Here is a 15,746-nt window from a genome sequence, read left to right as displayed (position 1 = left end):
AGATTAAATATTGTAAAACGTGAATATCCACTTGGTTCTTACATTTTAATGACACTGAAGCGAAAACTGTTTCTCTCAGAAAGTGTGTCTTATACTGAGCTAATGACCAATCACATTCAAAACATTATGTATATGTATGGTTTTAATGGTGCATTTGATTTAGTGTTTTAAGCTACAGGCTCCAACATGGTCGGGACTGATAAATAACTCTTACCCTAAATTCATACATGATCCAGAACTGGCTTGTACAGGTGGATATGGAAGCAACACTTAATTACTATCAACTTGTACAGACAGATATAGATACTGACATTCAGTTTTTTGGTTTGTTTAATATGGACAAATATTACTGCGTGGTCATGTGTTAGGTGGATGAGGTGGCGGCCGCGTCCTCAAACATGCATTCACAAAATACTTGACCTGAAACAACGTTAACTGCGCTAACTCGGACTACGTGGTGGAGAGTTTATTTCTGGTCTCTCAGTAAGATGTCTTGTATGGCATTAGTGAGTATCTATGCTGTCATGTATATGTATCACAGGACAGGTATTATTCTTTTTTTTTTAGATAAATCTGAAAATAAATCTTTGCCCCTCGTTGGTCTGAGATGAAATCCCGTCTCTTTTCTTTCATGTGGGTCTTATAGCTCTTCTCCCATAATTCTTTCCTACTCTACATGGATCCCAGTGGAATTTCTCAGATGCTGCAGAATCCTCTTAAGTGTATTCCACAAGCTAAAGTCATGGGATTTAAATAGGTTATCTATAGAAGTCAAGGAATAGTAGATAATGCAATAAATGGGTAATTTTATAGAGGCAGTATAAATGTTATTACAACTTCAAACTCCTGATAAGGAACTATTGATCCGTTTGTGCAATAGTGGGGTTTCTTCTCTTTTGCATTTTATCCTCGTGCAGAGAATTCTTGCATAATGCGCATACATCAGCATATCATTTACAGAATAAGTTTAGCAGGATTAGCCAACTTCAAACACAGCACACTTAGAATTAACAAGGTTGATGCCATTAAAGATCTTCCTGTTTTAAACCATGTTGTCGAGCAGTCTCTCAGCCAAACGCTGCTCTGGACGCTTATTAGCCAATCCTGCAACTACTGTGTTTCAGCAAGTGGTGCCTCCACTAACAACCGTGTGATCCCCACTAGCACTGTGAGCATAACATAAGGCCTATTCCACATCCATACTGACATTCATGTGACTGATGTTTAGCTACAACATGTAAAGTCCAGAGTTGGGGTAGACTTTGATGATGCTCAGTGTTCGTCAGTCATTTAGGCTTCAAGGCAGCTTTCTGCTTTTCAGACGTCCCTCAGAACTCTAATAACTTCATAAAGAATATGTAAAGATAATAATTTCCCTAAAAATGACATTTATTATTATTTTCTTGAATGCTTCATTCAGTGAGCAATTCTTGAGACAGATCCTGTTTCATTTGTTGTGGAATTTGCAGAAACTATTTTAATAAGAGAAGAGGCTCGGTGAAGTTCATGCTATTTATAATGAAATGTTTGAAATACTGAAACATTATGAGACCCAAACTAAGACACGCCGAAAACCCTGCGGTTATAAAAGGTCCATTCAATGCTGTTTTTTGAATGATTTCTTCAGTAACTTGTATAAATTTAGTTAAAAATAAAATATTTGGTGCAGTCTTGTTCATTCCTACTAGATCATAGAGACAAATGTATCAAAAAAATATACAACTTGTGACTATAAGATTGTTTAATTTGATGATTTTGAATAACAACACTTTAATGGCGCCTCTTTCCTAAACGAGCAGATTTAATGTGTAACTATACCAAACACTACAACACTAACTTTAAACAGTTTTCATCTGCATTTAGAAATGAATGCACGAGTAACGTGCACGTCATGCTGGAATATTCTGTCTGCAAAACATGCTCCAAAGCTGGGCAGTAAAAAGAATTTCCATAAATGAATAACAGAAATGTCAAGTACACCTAAAAATAAATCAAATGAAAAATTTCCCATCTCCAGGCTTTTTATTCACATGAAAACCCTTAAAGAGGAGCCGTGTTGCCCAGGCTACTAAATCCCTCTGGCAGGGCAAAGGAGGCAAGTATCCAAGTGCTAAATATTTAGAATTCGTGCAAATGCATGACTGTATTGAATGTGAAGTGCAGTGAAACCTTCAAGGCTTGTAGAGGTGCTGATTTTCTAGGATAATGGCGGTAATCCAACTCCCCGTGCACCATGAAGACACCCACCCATCTGCATAGACACAAAAGGCTGTGCTTGCATTCCCACAAACCCACATGCACTGGGTCAGTAGAGCTTAAATATTCTCACTGTACCTGAATAAAAGTAGAAGTGATCTGTAAGTGCATCTACTTGTGACTCTATCTCTAAAAATTCCAGCTGGTTGCAGCAGGTGAAAGAGGACAGGAGACTAAAACGTTTTCTGCACGAGATTCTTTCCTGGCAGTCTGCAGGAAAAATGACATCTACAACTGCTGGGAGTGTTTAGCAGATAATCATCACGATGTGTTCGCTAAGCTCAAAACTTTCATTTCATTCTCAGCTGTAAAACCATCACTGGATCGTGATTGCAAGAGATATGGAGAAATCAAATGTAATGGTAGCGAGTGTGGCATTTCTTCTGTTTAATAATCGTGAAATGACTGCAAACGCTGCACTCGGTTCCCTTTCTGCATGCAGTCAAGGAATGAAACAGAAAACAGCCCTTATATACCACAGATAAGTATTGCTGTGACAATATCAGCAGCAGATCAAGAGTGGAGAGGAATTACTTGAGCAGAAGCAGACAGAAAATGTGTTCAAAAGCAAATCAAAGACAGTAGCTCTTCAGGCGAGACCCTAGATAATCTATTATCACTTGAGACGCGAGACCAAGAGAGCGAGGGCTCGGATCCTCCGTCAGAGGAAAAAAAATGCAAATTTTAACCTATTTGTAGTGGGAGAGGGTGCCTCTGTGCTTGGCTAACTTTAAATGAAGCTGTTTGTCTTCCTAAATGAATACTCCCCACACCTAATCACTCTATTTCTCTGCTCTTCTCTTCTCCTGCTCCTCCTTATCGCCGTCGCATCGTGGCTATGTCATCATCGGCCTGCCTCGACATTAATGGAGCTTGTCTGCTGGCCCCTGCTTCACACTACTTTGTTAGGAAAGTTCTCTTTGAACACAGCGTAAGTTTGTGAAGGAGACAGGTAATTTATGGATCTACGGCGTGCACCCTGTTCTCTACGTGTCTGGCACTACAAAGAACATAATGAATAAAGTAGGTAAAGCATCGTTTGCTTTAAAAGAGAAAAAAGATGAGTTTTCATGAGTTTTTTATTTAGATGTACAAGAGAAAACCGACACAAAAGTGCCAAAAACTGTGATTCCTCATTCGTTTGAAACTGTCGACCTCAAAATTTGGGTATTTTCATGCAATAAACATGGCTTACAGTGTAAGTCTCTATAGGTAATTTCCCTTTTTATAACTAGATACAGTTAGATCTGCATGTTCTCCCCATGTCTGCATGTCTGGGTACTCTGGTTTTACAGTTTACAGCATTGCAAAGGCTGTGGCTGCTTTTACTCTCAACTGCTGTTACGACCCGGCTCAAAAGCCCAGCATAAATCTGGAGACTAACACCAGATTTCCCAGAGAGAAGGTTTTATTTTAAGTGATATAATACGTTAGCTACAATAGCTGGTACCACTAAGACAAAGACTGCTGTGCCTTCCCAGAGTGTGCCTCAGGTATGCCTTTATCCACACCTCCCCAGGTGTGGTCAATTAGCAACAGCTGGACGCTCTTGCACTGCCACTTTGAGGGGCGTAACAATCGGATACTAACATAAGAATTTGAACGGCTTTGTTTGGCTTCTAATATAAACCATAATTTTTGTGCTGGTCCCTTTTAGAGCTTTAAAGTCATTTTATAAAAGATTGTGCGCCTTATTTTGTGGCACAATTGCATTTACCATTTATTGCAGGCATGTAGTCTATGCAACATTTTGTGAGATTACTGAGTACCCACTCTGTGGATGCATCTGGATATCCTGGTTTGCATCGACTTAGCACTTTATTCTCATGTACAAGTATGCTAACGTCTAGCTCTGACAGAGCCGCGATCAGAACAAGATTGCAAATGAGGATAGAGGTGCTCATAGCCCAGGTTCTGAGTGTAATCCTTAGTGCACTTAGTGTGTGTGTGTGTGTGTGTGTGTGTGTGTGTGTGTGTGTGTGTGTGTGTGTGTGTGTGCGTGCGTGCATCATTTAAAACTTGACTCTCTTCCTCCAACTCCGATAAGAATTGTGCTCAGAGTGACTCACTCAATTATTTTGTTGTTTTAGCATTTGCTGCATTCCTAACACACACTGTCTGTCTTAATGGCCGTCTGGGTGGGTAATGAAACAACAGCCACAGCAAATAGCTGGTGTTTAACAGTAGACGGTTTCAGGTCTGTGTCCCTATGCCCTCTAACATGCTGCAGTTCATGTGAGATGCAGTGCAGCTTGTCTGTGATTAAGCATTGTTCAGCACGTTAGCGGTTGCGTCTCGACTGAAGATTTATTTGTCAGTTCTCGGAGACTCGAAGGGATTATTGGCAAACTTTCGATTGACGATGCTCCTTAATGATACACTTGTGGCTCTGTGAGACTGGGCTGTGCAGATGTAGCTCAAGCAGAAGCATAGTGAATTTTTTCCATGCAACATGCATATATTTTAGCAGGTATAGCATTTACAGTTCCAAAGTACCACTGATATTAAACATATGACCCGGCTTTGCTGCAGAGTTAGCAGATCACCAATACTGTTAACAGCAATCTGTGTAGTAATTGTTTAAACAGCAACAGTGTGACACTAAATGCAGCACTACAGTAATGAGTGTGTATTTATCAGGAGAGTCTTATTGCTGCAGATCCGTGTACTTGTCTTTATTATAGTCCTTTTCCCTCAGTGGTCATTTCGGCGCATTGTTATGCGGTGTTAAACTTAATCCCAGCATGGCTGCAAGAAGTTGAAGTCGTGTCAGATCTAATGTAATCCGGTCACCTCTGAGGCTCTGTTATTTTAGCATCTTCAAGACTGGGAAAATGGAATGAATGCAAATGGAAAATCCCTGCACTGTTTTATTTTGCAGCTCTAATTTTTTGCACTACTCTCCTTTGTTTTGGGTTTAATTCGTTTGGGATAAAGTCAGAAAGTTTTCACACGAGCATATCCTCCTTATCCTATCCTCCTCCTGAGGAGTCGTTTTTGTGCAAAAGAGATGATTAATGATTTATTATTTCCACTGGAAAATGTAACAGTGTAAAGCTAAAATTAACTTTACACAAGTTGGTATCGATTCTAATAAATTGGTTTGAGGAATTACACTAATTAGCGAATGAGATTAGGTCTAATTGTCCCCATCAAAATAACTCTTCGGTATTATAAAAGAGCAATGCCTGGGAGCCACTTCAGGCAGACGACTCAAGTAGCAGTTCTGCACTCGCACAAGATAAACTCTACTCAGTGAACCACAAATATCCAGTGCAGCCTTCTGGTGTCAAATAGGAGATGATTTCTGCTCGGCGTGCGAATCGTTGACATTAACCAATCACTGCAGGAACTTTCTGTTAAACCCACCCGAATGTTCTTACAGGACTGAAACAGTGAAACCTCCTGTGCATCACTTTTATGATGCCAGGACAGACAGCACAGATGGTAAAGGTGGTGCTCTGTAAGTAAATATTTATTGAAAACAAATATTTTAAAATGAATAATTGAATGCAATGAATGCTAGAAATTCTATTGAGATAGAAACAATAGGAAAATTAGCTCAACAACTTGGCAACAGCAATGAGAAATTTGGGATGACGTTAGTGAAAGAAACCATCTGCACTTTTTAAAAAACATTTGACCCTGTCCTCTACAGCGCCCCAAACTAATGCTAGAGGAGGGACAGCGTAAGCGGCGTAACCGCGGGACGAGGTGCTAAACTAAAAAGCCAAGCAAGCTGACCTTCCCGTGAATCCTACACGCCAACGGTCACTTCAGCTTCACTCACAGTTTACCGATTTCCTGTCGTTAATTTCCACGTCGTTTCCTTTCTAGGATTCTTCCATCAAACTGATAGAGATCTTTCAAATGACTGTTGCTATGGCGATCCCGACCACCGATGCATAACTTCCTGGAGATGCACCTGGATACTTTCTGTTATTATGTGAATAATCTTCAAAAATGTATCAGACATCGTTAAGATTGGTCACAAAGAAAACAAACTGGAGGATACTAACACATTAAAAGATATTTAGAGAATCAAGTAACTTAAAGTTGGAACAAATATATTTGGTGATTTCATAGAGTGTGTCTGTGTCAGAGCAAAGACAGAAAAATCATTACGAGTTTTAATTCTGACACCTGACATTTCAGCCTTTCGGTAAAATATCAGTCTGAACTTGAAGGACAGGTGAAAGTGTTTCCTACCCGTTCGTCCCACAGCCACTACCCCTGCTGTGCTTACATCATTACGACTTCTGATAGGTGGTGGCGTGACGTAGCTTCCTATCATTCTCTGGGAACCTTCTCTGAGTACCTTTCTTTCCTGGTCGTTTGCGTCTAACAGTAAGCTGCATCAGACAGGCTGAGAAAGAACTGGCCATTGAGGAGGTGAGGAGAATATCACTTGATAAGATTTGTATTTATCAGAATGTCTCCTGGGCTGTGGCAGCGATTTCCTATAAAACTCTCTAACTGCTTACTTCCAGCGTGCTGCAAAGTCAAGCACCTCTCAGTCATTAACATCTGAGACTCCAGACGACTTTTTTTTAACTCATTTTCAGGCAGTAATGCCTCAAAACAAAAAGGTTACACTAAATACTTTACAACCAGATATAATAAATGACTGTAAATGTTTGATTACAGAGTTTTTACATACAGTATTACAAATTGTCAGAATTTCAACTGCAGCAGCCAAAAACTCGCCGAGCAGTTTTTTTCGTAGGAACGACGCAAGTTGAAGAAATTCCGAGTTGATATTCTTTCTTCGGGCTTTGCTTTCTTGCACCATCGTCCACCACTATTCCTGAAACCTCCACCTGCCCCTGGCTGGCATTTAGACAGCCTTGTTATTCTCCAGTCTGTCCAGAGATGAGAGGAGCAAACAGACTGATTGACTCCTGGGGCTGTCAGGGCTAATCCACAGCTAAAGGCAACAAGCTAAGCTTTTTTCTCTCCCTCTATCTATTTGTCTTCATATGTCTCCATCTACCCCCAAACACTCTTTTGCTCCCAACATTTTGGCTTTAGGCTAATGCTCTCTTTTTGTCTGACTGTCCAACTTTGTTATCTCTGTATATATTTTATTCTGTTGTCTCGCTTTTTCTTCCCACGGCTGCAGAAGACGAATGAAAAACGTGGCTTTGACCAGCAGCGCTTTGAAATGTACCAATTTGTGCCCCTGCACGGTATGGTGAGAATAAAATCCGTGATCTGTTTGCACTTCATCTTTTCTCTAGAGGGAAAATGTGTCACAGCAATGAAGTTTTATGAGAGGAGACGAGGATGAAGAGCACAACACATTCAAAGAGGAGAAAGTACGAGCAGTTATATTTTCGTTTTTGCCCAGGAGATCAGTTCTTCTTATTGTGGTGAATTGTAGAGGCAAAGAATGGTCCACTTGTAGCGTTTGCCAAGGACAAAGCTGAAATAAGACTCTTCTTGTCTGGCTATTTTTCTTTTGCTCATTAGAATAACTGTTATGTTCCACGGCAGCTTAAGTACAAACAACCAGCGGATGATGCCCTTGGCTAAAGATGTTCTGTAACGTTGTTATGATTATATTTTTTCCCCGAGCCACATAAAAGCAAATCACGAAGGAAACCAAATAACAACAAGCAGAGAAGTCGGGAGCAGGCCTGTAGCATGAGGAATAGCTCAGTGGAAAATGTCACAATATATCACGCCGCCGCTAAACACGCAGGAAGAGTAATTCACAGGTGGACTACACCGAGGTAATAGAAGAGAATAAGAAAGATAAATGAAGGGAATATCTGAAATGAGATAGGGAGGAGATGAGAGCAGGCTGGCCAGCATGGGAGGGAAGTGAATTTAAAAATTATGTGATTATATGAAGTGTCTACTGTGCCGAAAAATTGTACACTAATCTAGTTAAACCTGTTCGCCATCACTTTACAGTGTCTTCCAGCAAAATAGGAAAAACCTTAGTCTTTATTACTAACTGCACAGCAGTGAGCCACACACACACACACACACACACACACACAGCTATATTTTCATATTTCCTTTCATCTGATGAGACTGCCGGAGTCCACGCTGGCTCACATTTTTACACAACTTCATTCAAATGCATCGAGCTGCAGCGTGGACCCCAGTGCTGTAAATGATGTATACATTCATTCTAAAATGTCTTTCAGTCAGGAGCACAACATTCAAAAGAAAATTGATATTTCCACTTGCAGAAATTCATATTTGATGGTGTGGCTCTGTTGCAGGACTACTCCGCTGCTCCACCAGGAATTCTTCTCTGCTGTCACAGAGCGATGCTGAAATGCTACATTTATTAGTTTTAGGCTGGACCACTATGATTCATTCTCATCAGGTTGTTCTAAAAGCTCCCTGGAAAACCTCCAGCTGATCTAAAACATTGCAGTGAGAGTACTAAGGGGGACTAAAAGACTGCTCATGTTTCTCCCGTATTGCCTTCTTAGTTTTTATTCCCCGTTAAATACAGAATATCATTTAACATCTTTCTTCTCACAAACAAGTCTCATACGATCAGGGCCTCATCATATCTCAAAGATGAGAGGCAGGCTTCCCATGATGCAGCGAGCATTTCGCCTCAATTCAACTCTTTTCTCAGCCAGTGCTTTTATCCCACTACTGTCATTAACATTTGTCTACTCTGTTTTCTATTCCCCTCACCACCCAGCCATTTGTGGTAGATGATTACCCCTCCATGAGCCTGCTTCTTCTGGGGCTCTTCGTTCCCATGGTCCAAGTGCTTATTGGGATTTTCTTGCAGTGTGAAGAGCCTCGAGGTAATTTGTGTAAATAAATAAAACACAATTGAAATTGAACTTAATTTGATCTGTTTATTTCAACACTATATATTAAGAATAGATAAGATGTTTTCATTCATTCATGCTGGTTTGGATTTCATTTATTTATCACCCTATAGAGGCTGAACAAGCCCCTAAAAACAGTCAGTGATCACTGTCGGCCTCTCTCGGTTTTTATTATCGCGAATCATTTTAAAGCTCAGTGTTTAAACCCTTATGATGTAACTACAGCCCAGCCCATGCAGCAGTATTAATGACTAACCTCGTACTGTGGATGGATTATCTCAGTTGTTCTCCTGACTGAAGTTTGGTCCTTTTACAGCATCCTGCCATGCGATTGCATTTGTCTCGAACCATCGGGATCCCTCACGTTAACTTTTATTGAGTGGAAAAAAGTTAGTGTTCATCCTCCAGCTTCACTGTGTTTATGCTAGCATAGCTGTGTAGCTAGCTACCACGTAGCACATCATTATATAGCAGCTAGCCCAACTTCAGTAACCCTACAAACGTCACTGCTGTTTAGTTTTCTGTCTTCATTTATGTTGGAAGTGATAACAGAGCTGTACGTTTGAATTTTTCAGAAATCTCTCAGTCAGAACATGCTATATCATGTTTAGGTGGAAGCTAGCGAGCTAACTTCCTGCTAACTTCTAACTCCGTTAAACTTCATTAATCCTGTTTTCATGGATGCCTGGATGTTAAACTTAATTGTTACACCTGGTAAAGCAGCAACGCTGATCATTTTATTAAAGATGAAAGAATTTAGACAGTTTGTAACTCTCAGTGTTCGTTTGACTTTGGGACCTGTAGCGGCATTTGGGCCTAGAAACGGGTAATGACGTCAGACTTGATTTTTTACTCGCATGCACGAGTGCGTGCATGCATACACGAGTGCGTGCACGCATACACGAGTGCGTGCACGCATACACACGTAGTGTAAATGATAAATTAGTGCATATTCATGTCACAGACTGTACATGAAAATGGTTCTGATGTAGTTGATACATTGATACAAATTTGCAAAGTGGACTCCACGGCTGGCCTCTGATCTTCGAGTCCAACCACAAACGCAAAACCGAGAAATGGAAAATTAGAATGCTGAGTCTCACACCCCTAACTCATTTTTCATCGATTCGCTTTGAGTCAAGGAAATAACTTCAAAGCGTCATACAGTTATAATCATATAGCGCCTTGATTTCAGCTGGCAAAAGTATTTCATAGAAGGAGCAGGCGCCTCCTGCACTCGCACTGGTAAAACTAAAGGATACAGTCGCCTATCTGTTGTGTTTTTCCCGTTTTCTATCTTGCCACTGCTTAAATCCCAGACCTTGTTAAAACTCCCTTCAGATAACCCACTTCATTCTGTCCCATCACTCATCAGTCTCCTCAGGGCTTCGGCAAACACTATCACATGACATACTGCTAATCTGATTGGCTGATCAGAACTGTAAATGAAACCAGCCAGAACAAATTACAATAGGCACAAGTCATTAAGAGAGATGACTTGAGGGAGAGAAGCAGGGTTGGGGACAGGTGCATCGCTGCTAGTCTGGCAAATTACTTTCAGAATAGAGTTTGGGTTATCAGTTGCTGGCTATTATACACAGTGATTGGAGAAGGAGGGTATTGATACAGCTTTAAGTGGGCTTACACTGCAAACTCTTTTTGTGCTAATTAAACACCAAAATTGCCCTCTTTGGGAGGTTTCTTGTTTGGTGTGCTCACAATTTATTTTTTCCCCTGTGTTAAGCTGCCAGATCAAAATGTAGTGCCTCTTCATCCAAAATGGGGAAAAACTTTAATTATTCAGGCAGTGAAACTCTAACTATTCAAAGCACTTAAACAACAACTATCTGAAATTAGAAGCAGCTGTTTTGTCAGCTGATGTGGAGCCTAGCCATTTTAATTTTTGTGATTTGCCTTCTAGCTTCTGTAAGAAAGCAATAAAACCAAAATTAGTTACATATTCAAAAATAATGAAAGACTCTCCCTAACCTGCAGCCTTTACACCTGAACCTCATATACCTCATTAAAAATCTTTTTCCCAGGTCTTTGCAAGATGGGCTCCTTTCTGCACAGGGCACTGACAGTTGGAGATGCACGCATGCAAACAATATTATGAAATACCTGAAAAATATTTCAGGTATGTTGTTTTGGGGTTTGTTTGTTTTTCAGTCCTCCTCTGTTGCACTCTTGGTTAATGTCATGTGGCCATGAAAATAATCAATAACAGTCTGAGTATAAGCTACACTGTGACACACTCGCGTGCAACATCCTGATGCCTTATTTCTGTCACAGTTTGCCATTGAACACATTTAGGATTAGGACTCAACCTTACTGTCATTACACACGTATAGATAGAGGGTAACAAAATATAGTTTGCATCTAATCAGAAGTGCAAAGAGCAGATTATATACAGATATGGGTGGAATAAAAGGTGGGAATAGTTATGTACAGATGATTTACAAAAGAGTATACAGATGTTTATAGTGCTATACAGACGGGCAGATATACAGATGTACTCAGAAGGTCTGCCCTTTGAGCTCTCTTCCAGTCTGGATGGCGGCGTGTCCTTGGGCAAGATGCTGAATTCCTATCCATGTGTGAGTTTACACCTCCCAGTAATCGTTTTCTATTTATTTACGGTGGATAGAGAAATGGAAATGGTGACGTAAATGTAATTTTTGCTTGTCTGCCAGTTTGCTCGGTAATCATTTTTGCAAAAACTAAAAGTAAAAGCAGTTAAATGAGCGTTTCTTCTGCAACTCATCACTCAAAGCACTTCACTGTACCGTACCAGCACATTCACAAACACTTTCATAGACTCTAGCTCGCACACTCTCTCACTGATAGGAATTCAGTATCTTGCCCAAGGACACGCCGCCATCCAGACTGGAAGAGACATCAAACGACGGACCTTCTGAGCACTGGATGACCTTCCACTTCAACTTTCCCTGGAAATTTTTATTTTATTTTATAAGAGTTAATGGTGAACAAGGATGTCAGTATGGTACTGAGATGTAGCGTGTTTTCTTCAGTAACTACTGAAGAAGTTAGATATTTTGAGCTAGTGATGAACCTAAAATCTTAAGATCATTAAAACCATCATTAAAATTAAAAGACCCTCCAAACCATGCACAGCACGCTCACATCCTGATAGATAGATACACATAAACACTGAGATATGCAGATGGCGTGTTCGACTCTTCAGCAGCACTGACAGATTTCCTGTGTTGGTCCGATGACACGCTCTCCGACAGCCGCGTTTGCTTGATTCCATCTGACTTCATCTTTCATTATCTATCCGTTTCCATCTCCACTAACCACTCATCTCATTTCATTTGGATCCCTGCCATTAAAGCTACACGCCGGCGGAAATGTGAGGGTGAGGAAGCGAGAGACCGTCGTTAAATTTTAATAATTCGGAATATACTCGGATTCAGCCTCGCCAATACACTCAAAAAACAGATTCAGGTCCTCCTTTCAAAGAACACATGCAAATTATGTTAGTTCTTCACAAATGCAATTAAAAAATACCAAATTAATTTGATTTTCTTTGTGTAAACCTAAAATTATTCAAAACCAGCAGAGGCTGATTCTGAACACAAAATGAATGAGTTTGTTGGGGCACTGGGGGTAGGAGGAGTGCATTTTTGCCCTTAAGTATTTGTAAACTCAAAGAAATAAATTCAAGCCCCTCTTTAAGCTTAAACATTATTTTTAATCTCATTCAACGCAAATGTAGCACTCCAGCGTTACTGCAATTATTATTCGTGTGGTGAACCTAAATTATTTTCTCTCAAAGCAGTCTTTGTCACAAGAACACAAAGTTACTGAGTTACACAACGGTCCGCCTTCTTTGAAAATTTTGCGCTCTTTCAGGATCACCTAAATGAATCCAGCTGCTCTTGGCCTCTCTGTACTTTTTGGATAAAACTACACCTTCAGGTAAGGTAACATATTATTTTTTCATATATCCAATTGTGTATTTCTTTATCAGCTAAATCTATGGCAATGCTATTTATCATAGAAGCTTGTAACAGTTGTTTTTTGAACTTTTGGTGGTGCTACCATTCTCTTCTCTGCTTGAATACTATTTTTTTTTGACAATATAGCCAGGTCTTTTCAAAAGTGTCTTGTTTTAGAGGAGAAATTGTGTAGCTGCCAACTTTTAAGTCGGAGCGTGTGCTAGCTTATTAGCAGCTAGCCATTGTGCTCAATGAAAGATGATGTCCTATAGCTAACTTCTTTCTTACTGTTTTCTTTTTATAATCTAAAAATATGGTATTCTGTGTTTATTATTATATGCCATTTTCTAGTAGAAAGTATCGTTTTGAGGTGTCTTTAAAAGCACTACATAGTTTACTGAGGGTGCTACCAAAAGCGAACCATGTGGCCGGAAGAGTAACTGCAGGCAGCACAATGCGCACTCCCATGACGTTCAAACCTATTTATTATTATAAAAGATTTCGGCTACGTCCACACTTACACAGGTATTTTTGAAAACTGAGATTTTCCGTTTTCGTTTTAAAAAATAATCCCGTCCACAGGTAAACGCAAAAATGAAGGAAAACGCTGCTAGGAACATGCCAAAGCAACAGGTGGCGATATATTCCTAAACTCAGCTAAAAACAGTTTAGGTCTTGACAAACTTCACTGATGGTTCAAATGTTTAGCAACTTTCAGTGTGTTGATTCAGCAGTCTGTATTTAAACTTCTAGTTTACTATATTTATGTATGTTTTATTTCCAGGTGAATGCAGAGTTCCTGCAGATCACTACAAAACCCCTGCAGGCGAAGTTCTTGGCTCAGCTGGACAATTTAACAGACAAGCTGATGCAAATTTTTCAGGGGAGCAAAGGAGCAAAGGGCCAAAAGATCAAGGATATCATGGCGATCAGTAGTTTGGTCGGTACTAATGATAAACCCATCAATTAAATGCAATCAATCAATTCCATTTTTTTCACCCTTTTTTTTCCACCCTTGCATTAGTATGATGACATCGACATAAAGAGGGAGCATACTCTTAAAAGCCTGGTGATCTACTTTAATGAAGATCCAGACCTACTGTTCAAGGAGTATCTGGTACGCTTATCACACTTTCTTTTCTAGATTCAATTTGAGTTAGGTTCATCGCACACAAAATCCTCATATATTCAAAAGAGACAATATAATTGTGAAATATGTATTATTCTTAATAGTCATTGTTGAAACTTGCACTGGAGAGCACTTTTTAAGGGGACGGTTTCAGCAAAAAGTCAATTGTTCATTCTTTTGGTGCTGCCATGTAGGTATCTACTGCCTCTATAAACACAGTAAATGTGGACAAAACATTCATCCATTTTCTGTCAGTGTTTCAATTCAGTTTATTTATATAGCGGTATATCACAACAACAGTCATCTCAAGGCACTTCAGAAAGTAAACACTCCAATGGAGTTCAGTTTATTATGCCAATTAGTAAAAAGTCTTCATTATAAGGAACGCAGCAGATTGCATCAAGACACTAACTAGTGTCACTGCCATTACAGCAATCTCCTGGTTTCAGGAATAATGTGCATAAAACAAGCTGTTTCAAAAGGTTCCCAATTGTGATGAAATAAGGGAAATTGACCCAGCCCACACACACACACACACACACACACACACACACTGGAGGAGCTGCTGCTCTATATCAAGCCCCTCCCAAAGGGAGGTACATAATACCTGAACCCAAACTATTGATAGGAAACAGATTGACGGGTTTTATTTATGTTTGGAGTGTTTATAGAGGCGGTAGAGACCTATGTTTCAGCACAAAAGGATACAAAAGCTGAGTTTTGCATAATATGTCCCCTTCCAAGTGACAGAGCCCTTAAACCTGAAACAACCTGTTTTTCAGACCTCCTCCACTGAGGATGAACGGTTGAGGTCCACTGCAGCAACTGTCACTGTATTTACACCATCAGAAGAGAAGGGATTCAGGAGCCAGAGGATGTTGGAGTTGTCACTGAAGGTACTACAGTTATGAACAACCTCGGTAGTGTCATCATGGCATTCATCGTCCTCTTTGGACTGATTTATGCACTTGATCTGAGCTATCCAAATGACCACAAGTATACGTTTGAGTTCTGTCAGAAGATTTTGATGAATCTGGATGGACAAAGGCTCAGTACAAAGATGCAGCAAATGAAAATGAAGATGTTTGCTTAGGCAAACAAGACCCAGCACAAAAGTTGATTTTGGCCTTTTTATATCTTTTGTTCAAACTGTGACCTTTTTTTCTTTCTTTTTTTTGGCCAAATGGAAGTTGTCTATTTTTGTCTGCTGTTATGTTGTGAGTGATGTGACCTTTAATCTGTACTACTATAGATGGATGAAAAGACTGGGGATTTAGCTCAGAAAAAGTTTCATGGTTGTAACCACCATTTTCTTTTTGATTGCTTTTGGGATTTGCAAAGGTAATAGAAAAATGTTGACAAGTTTTGTGTCTTCCAGTGTTTTAAAGTTGGTCTTCCCGTTCTTATAAGCTTGTAAATGTTTACATGTAATTGGTTTTGGAGAAGTATAGTTGAAAGATTTTTTTTTATTAAAATACCTCCCCCCTTGGTAACAGAAAAATGTTCTTCATGAAAACACACACACACACACACACACACACACACACACACACACACACACACACACATATATATATATATATATATATA

At 39.8% G+C, this 15,746-nt stretch overlaps 2 protein-coding genes across 2 annotated transcripts in view; one reads left to right on the top strand and one right to left on the bottom strand.

The window, feature by feature from the left end:
* The window catches only part of cdh13 (cadherin 13, H-cadherin (heart)), a 423,814-nt gene that overhangs the window by 23,288 nt on the left and 384,780 nt on the right, over window positions 1–15,746 (bottom strand). The window lies entirely within an intron of this gene.
* LOC147324282 (uncharacterized) lies at window positions 13,607–15,669 on the top strand. Its single transcript, XM_086302323.1, has 3 exons — window positions 13,607–13,967; window positions 14,052–14,144; window positions 14,939–15,669. The coding sequence occupies exons 1-3, from the start codon at window positions 13,797–13,799 to the stop codon at window positions 15,065–15,067; spliced, it is 393 nt and encodes a 130-aa protein (XP_086158449.1). The 5' UTR covers window positions 13,607–13,796; the 3' UTR covers window positions 15,068–15,669.

Source organism: Aulonocara sp. 'chitande type north' Nkhata Bay, linkage group LG7 (assembly GCF_057382095.1).
Source record: "Aulonocara sp. 'chitande type north' Nkhata Bay isolate Kocher_YH1m ecotype deep benthic linkage group LG7, A_spYH_male_GT1.1, whole genome shotgun sequence".
Lineage (NCBI taxonomy): Eukaryota > Metazoa > Chordata > Actinopteri > Cichliformes > Cichlidae > Aulonocara > Aulonocara sp. 'chitande type north' Nkhata Bay.
Note: the sequence above shows the minus strand (reverse complement) of the source record. Positions and strands in the feature narration are given on the sequence as shown.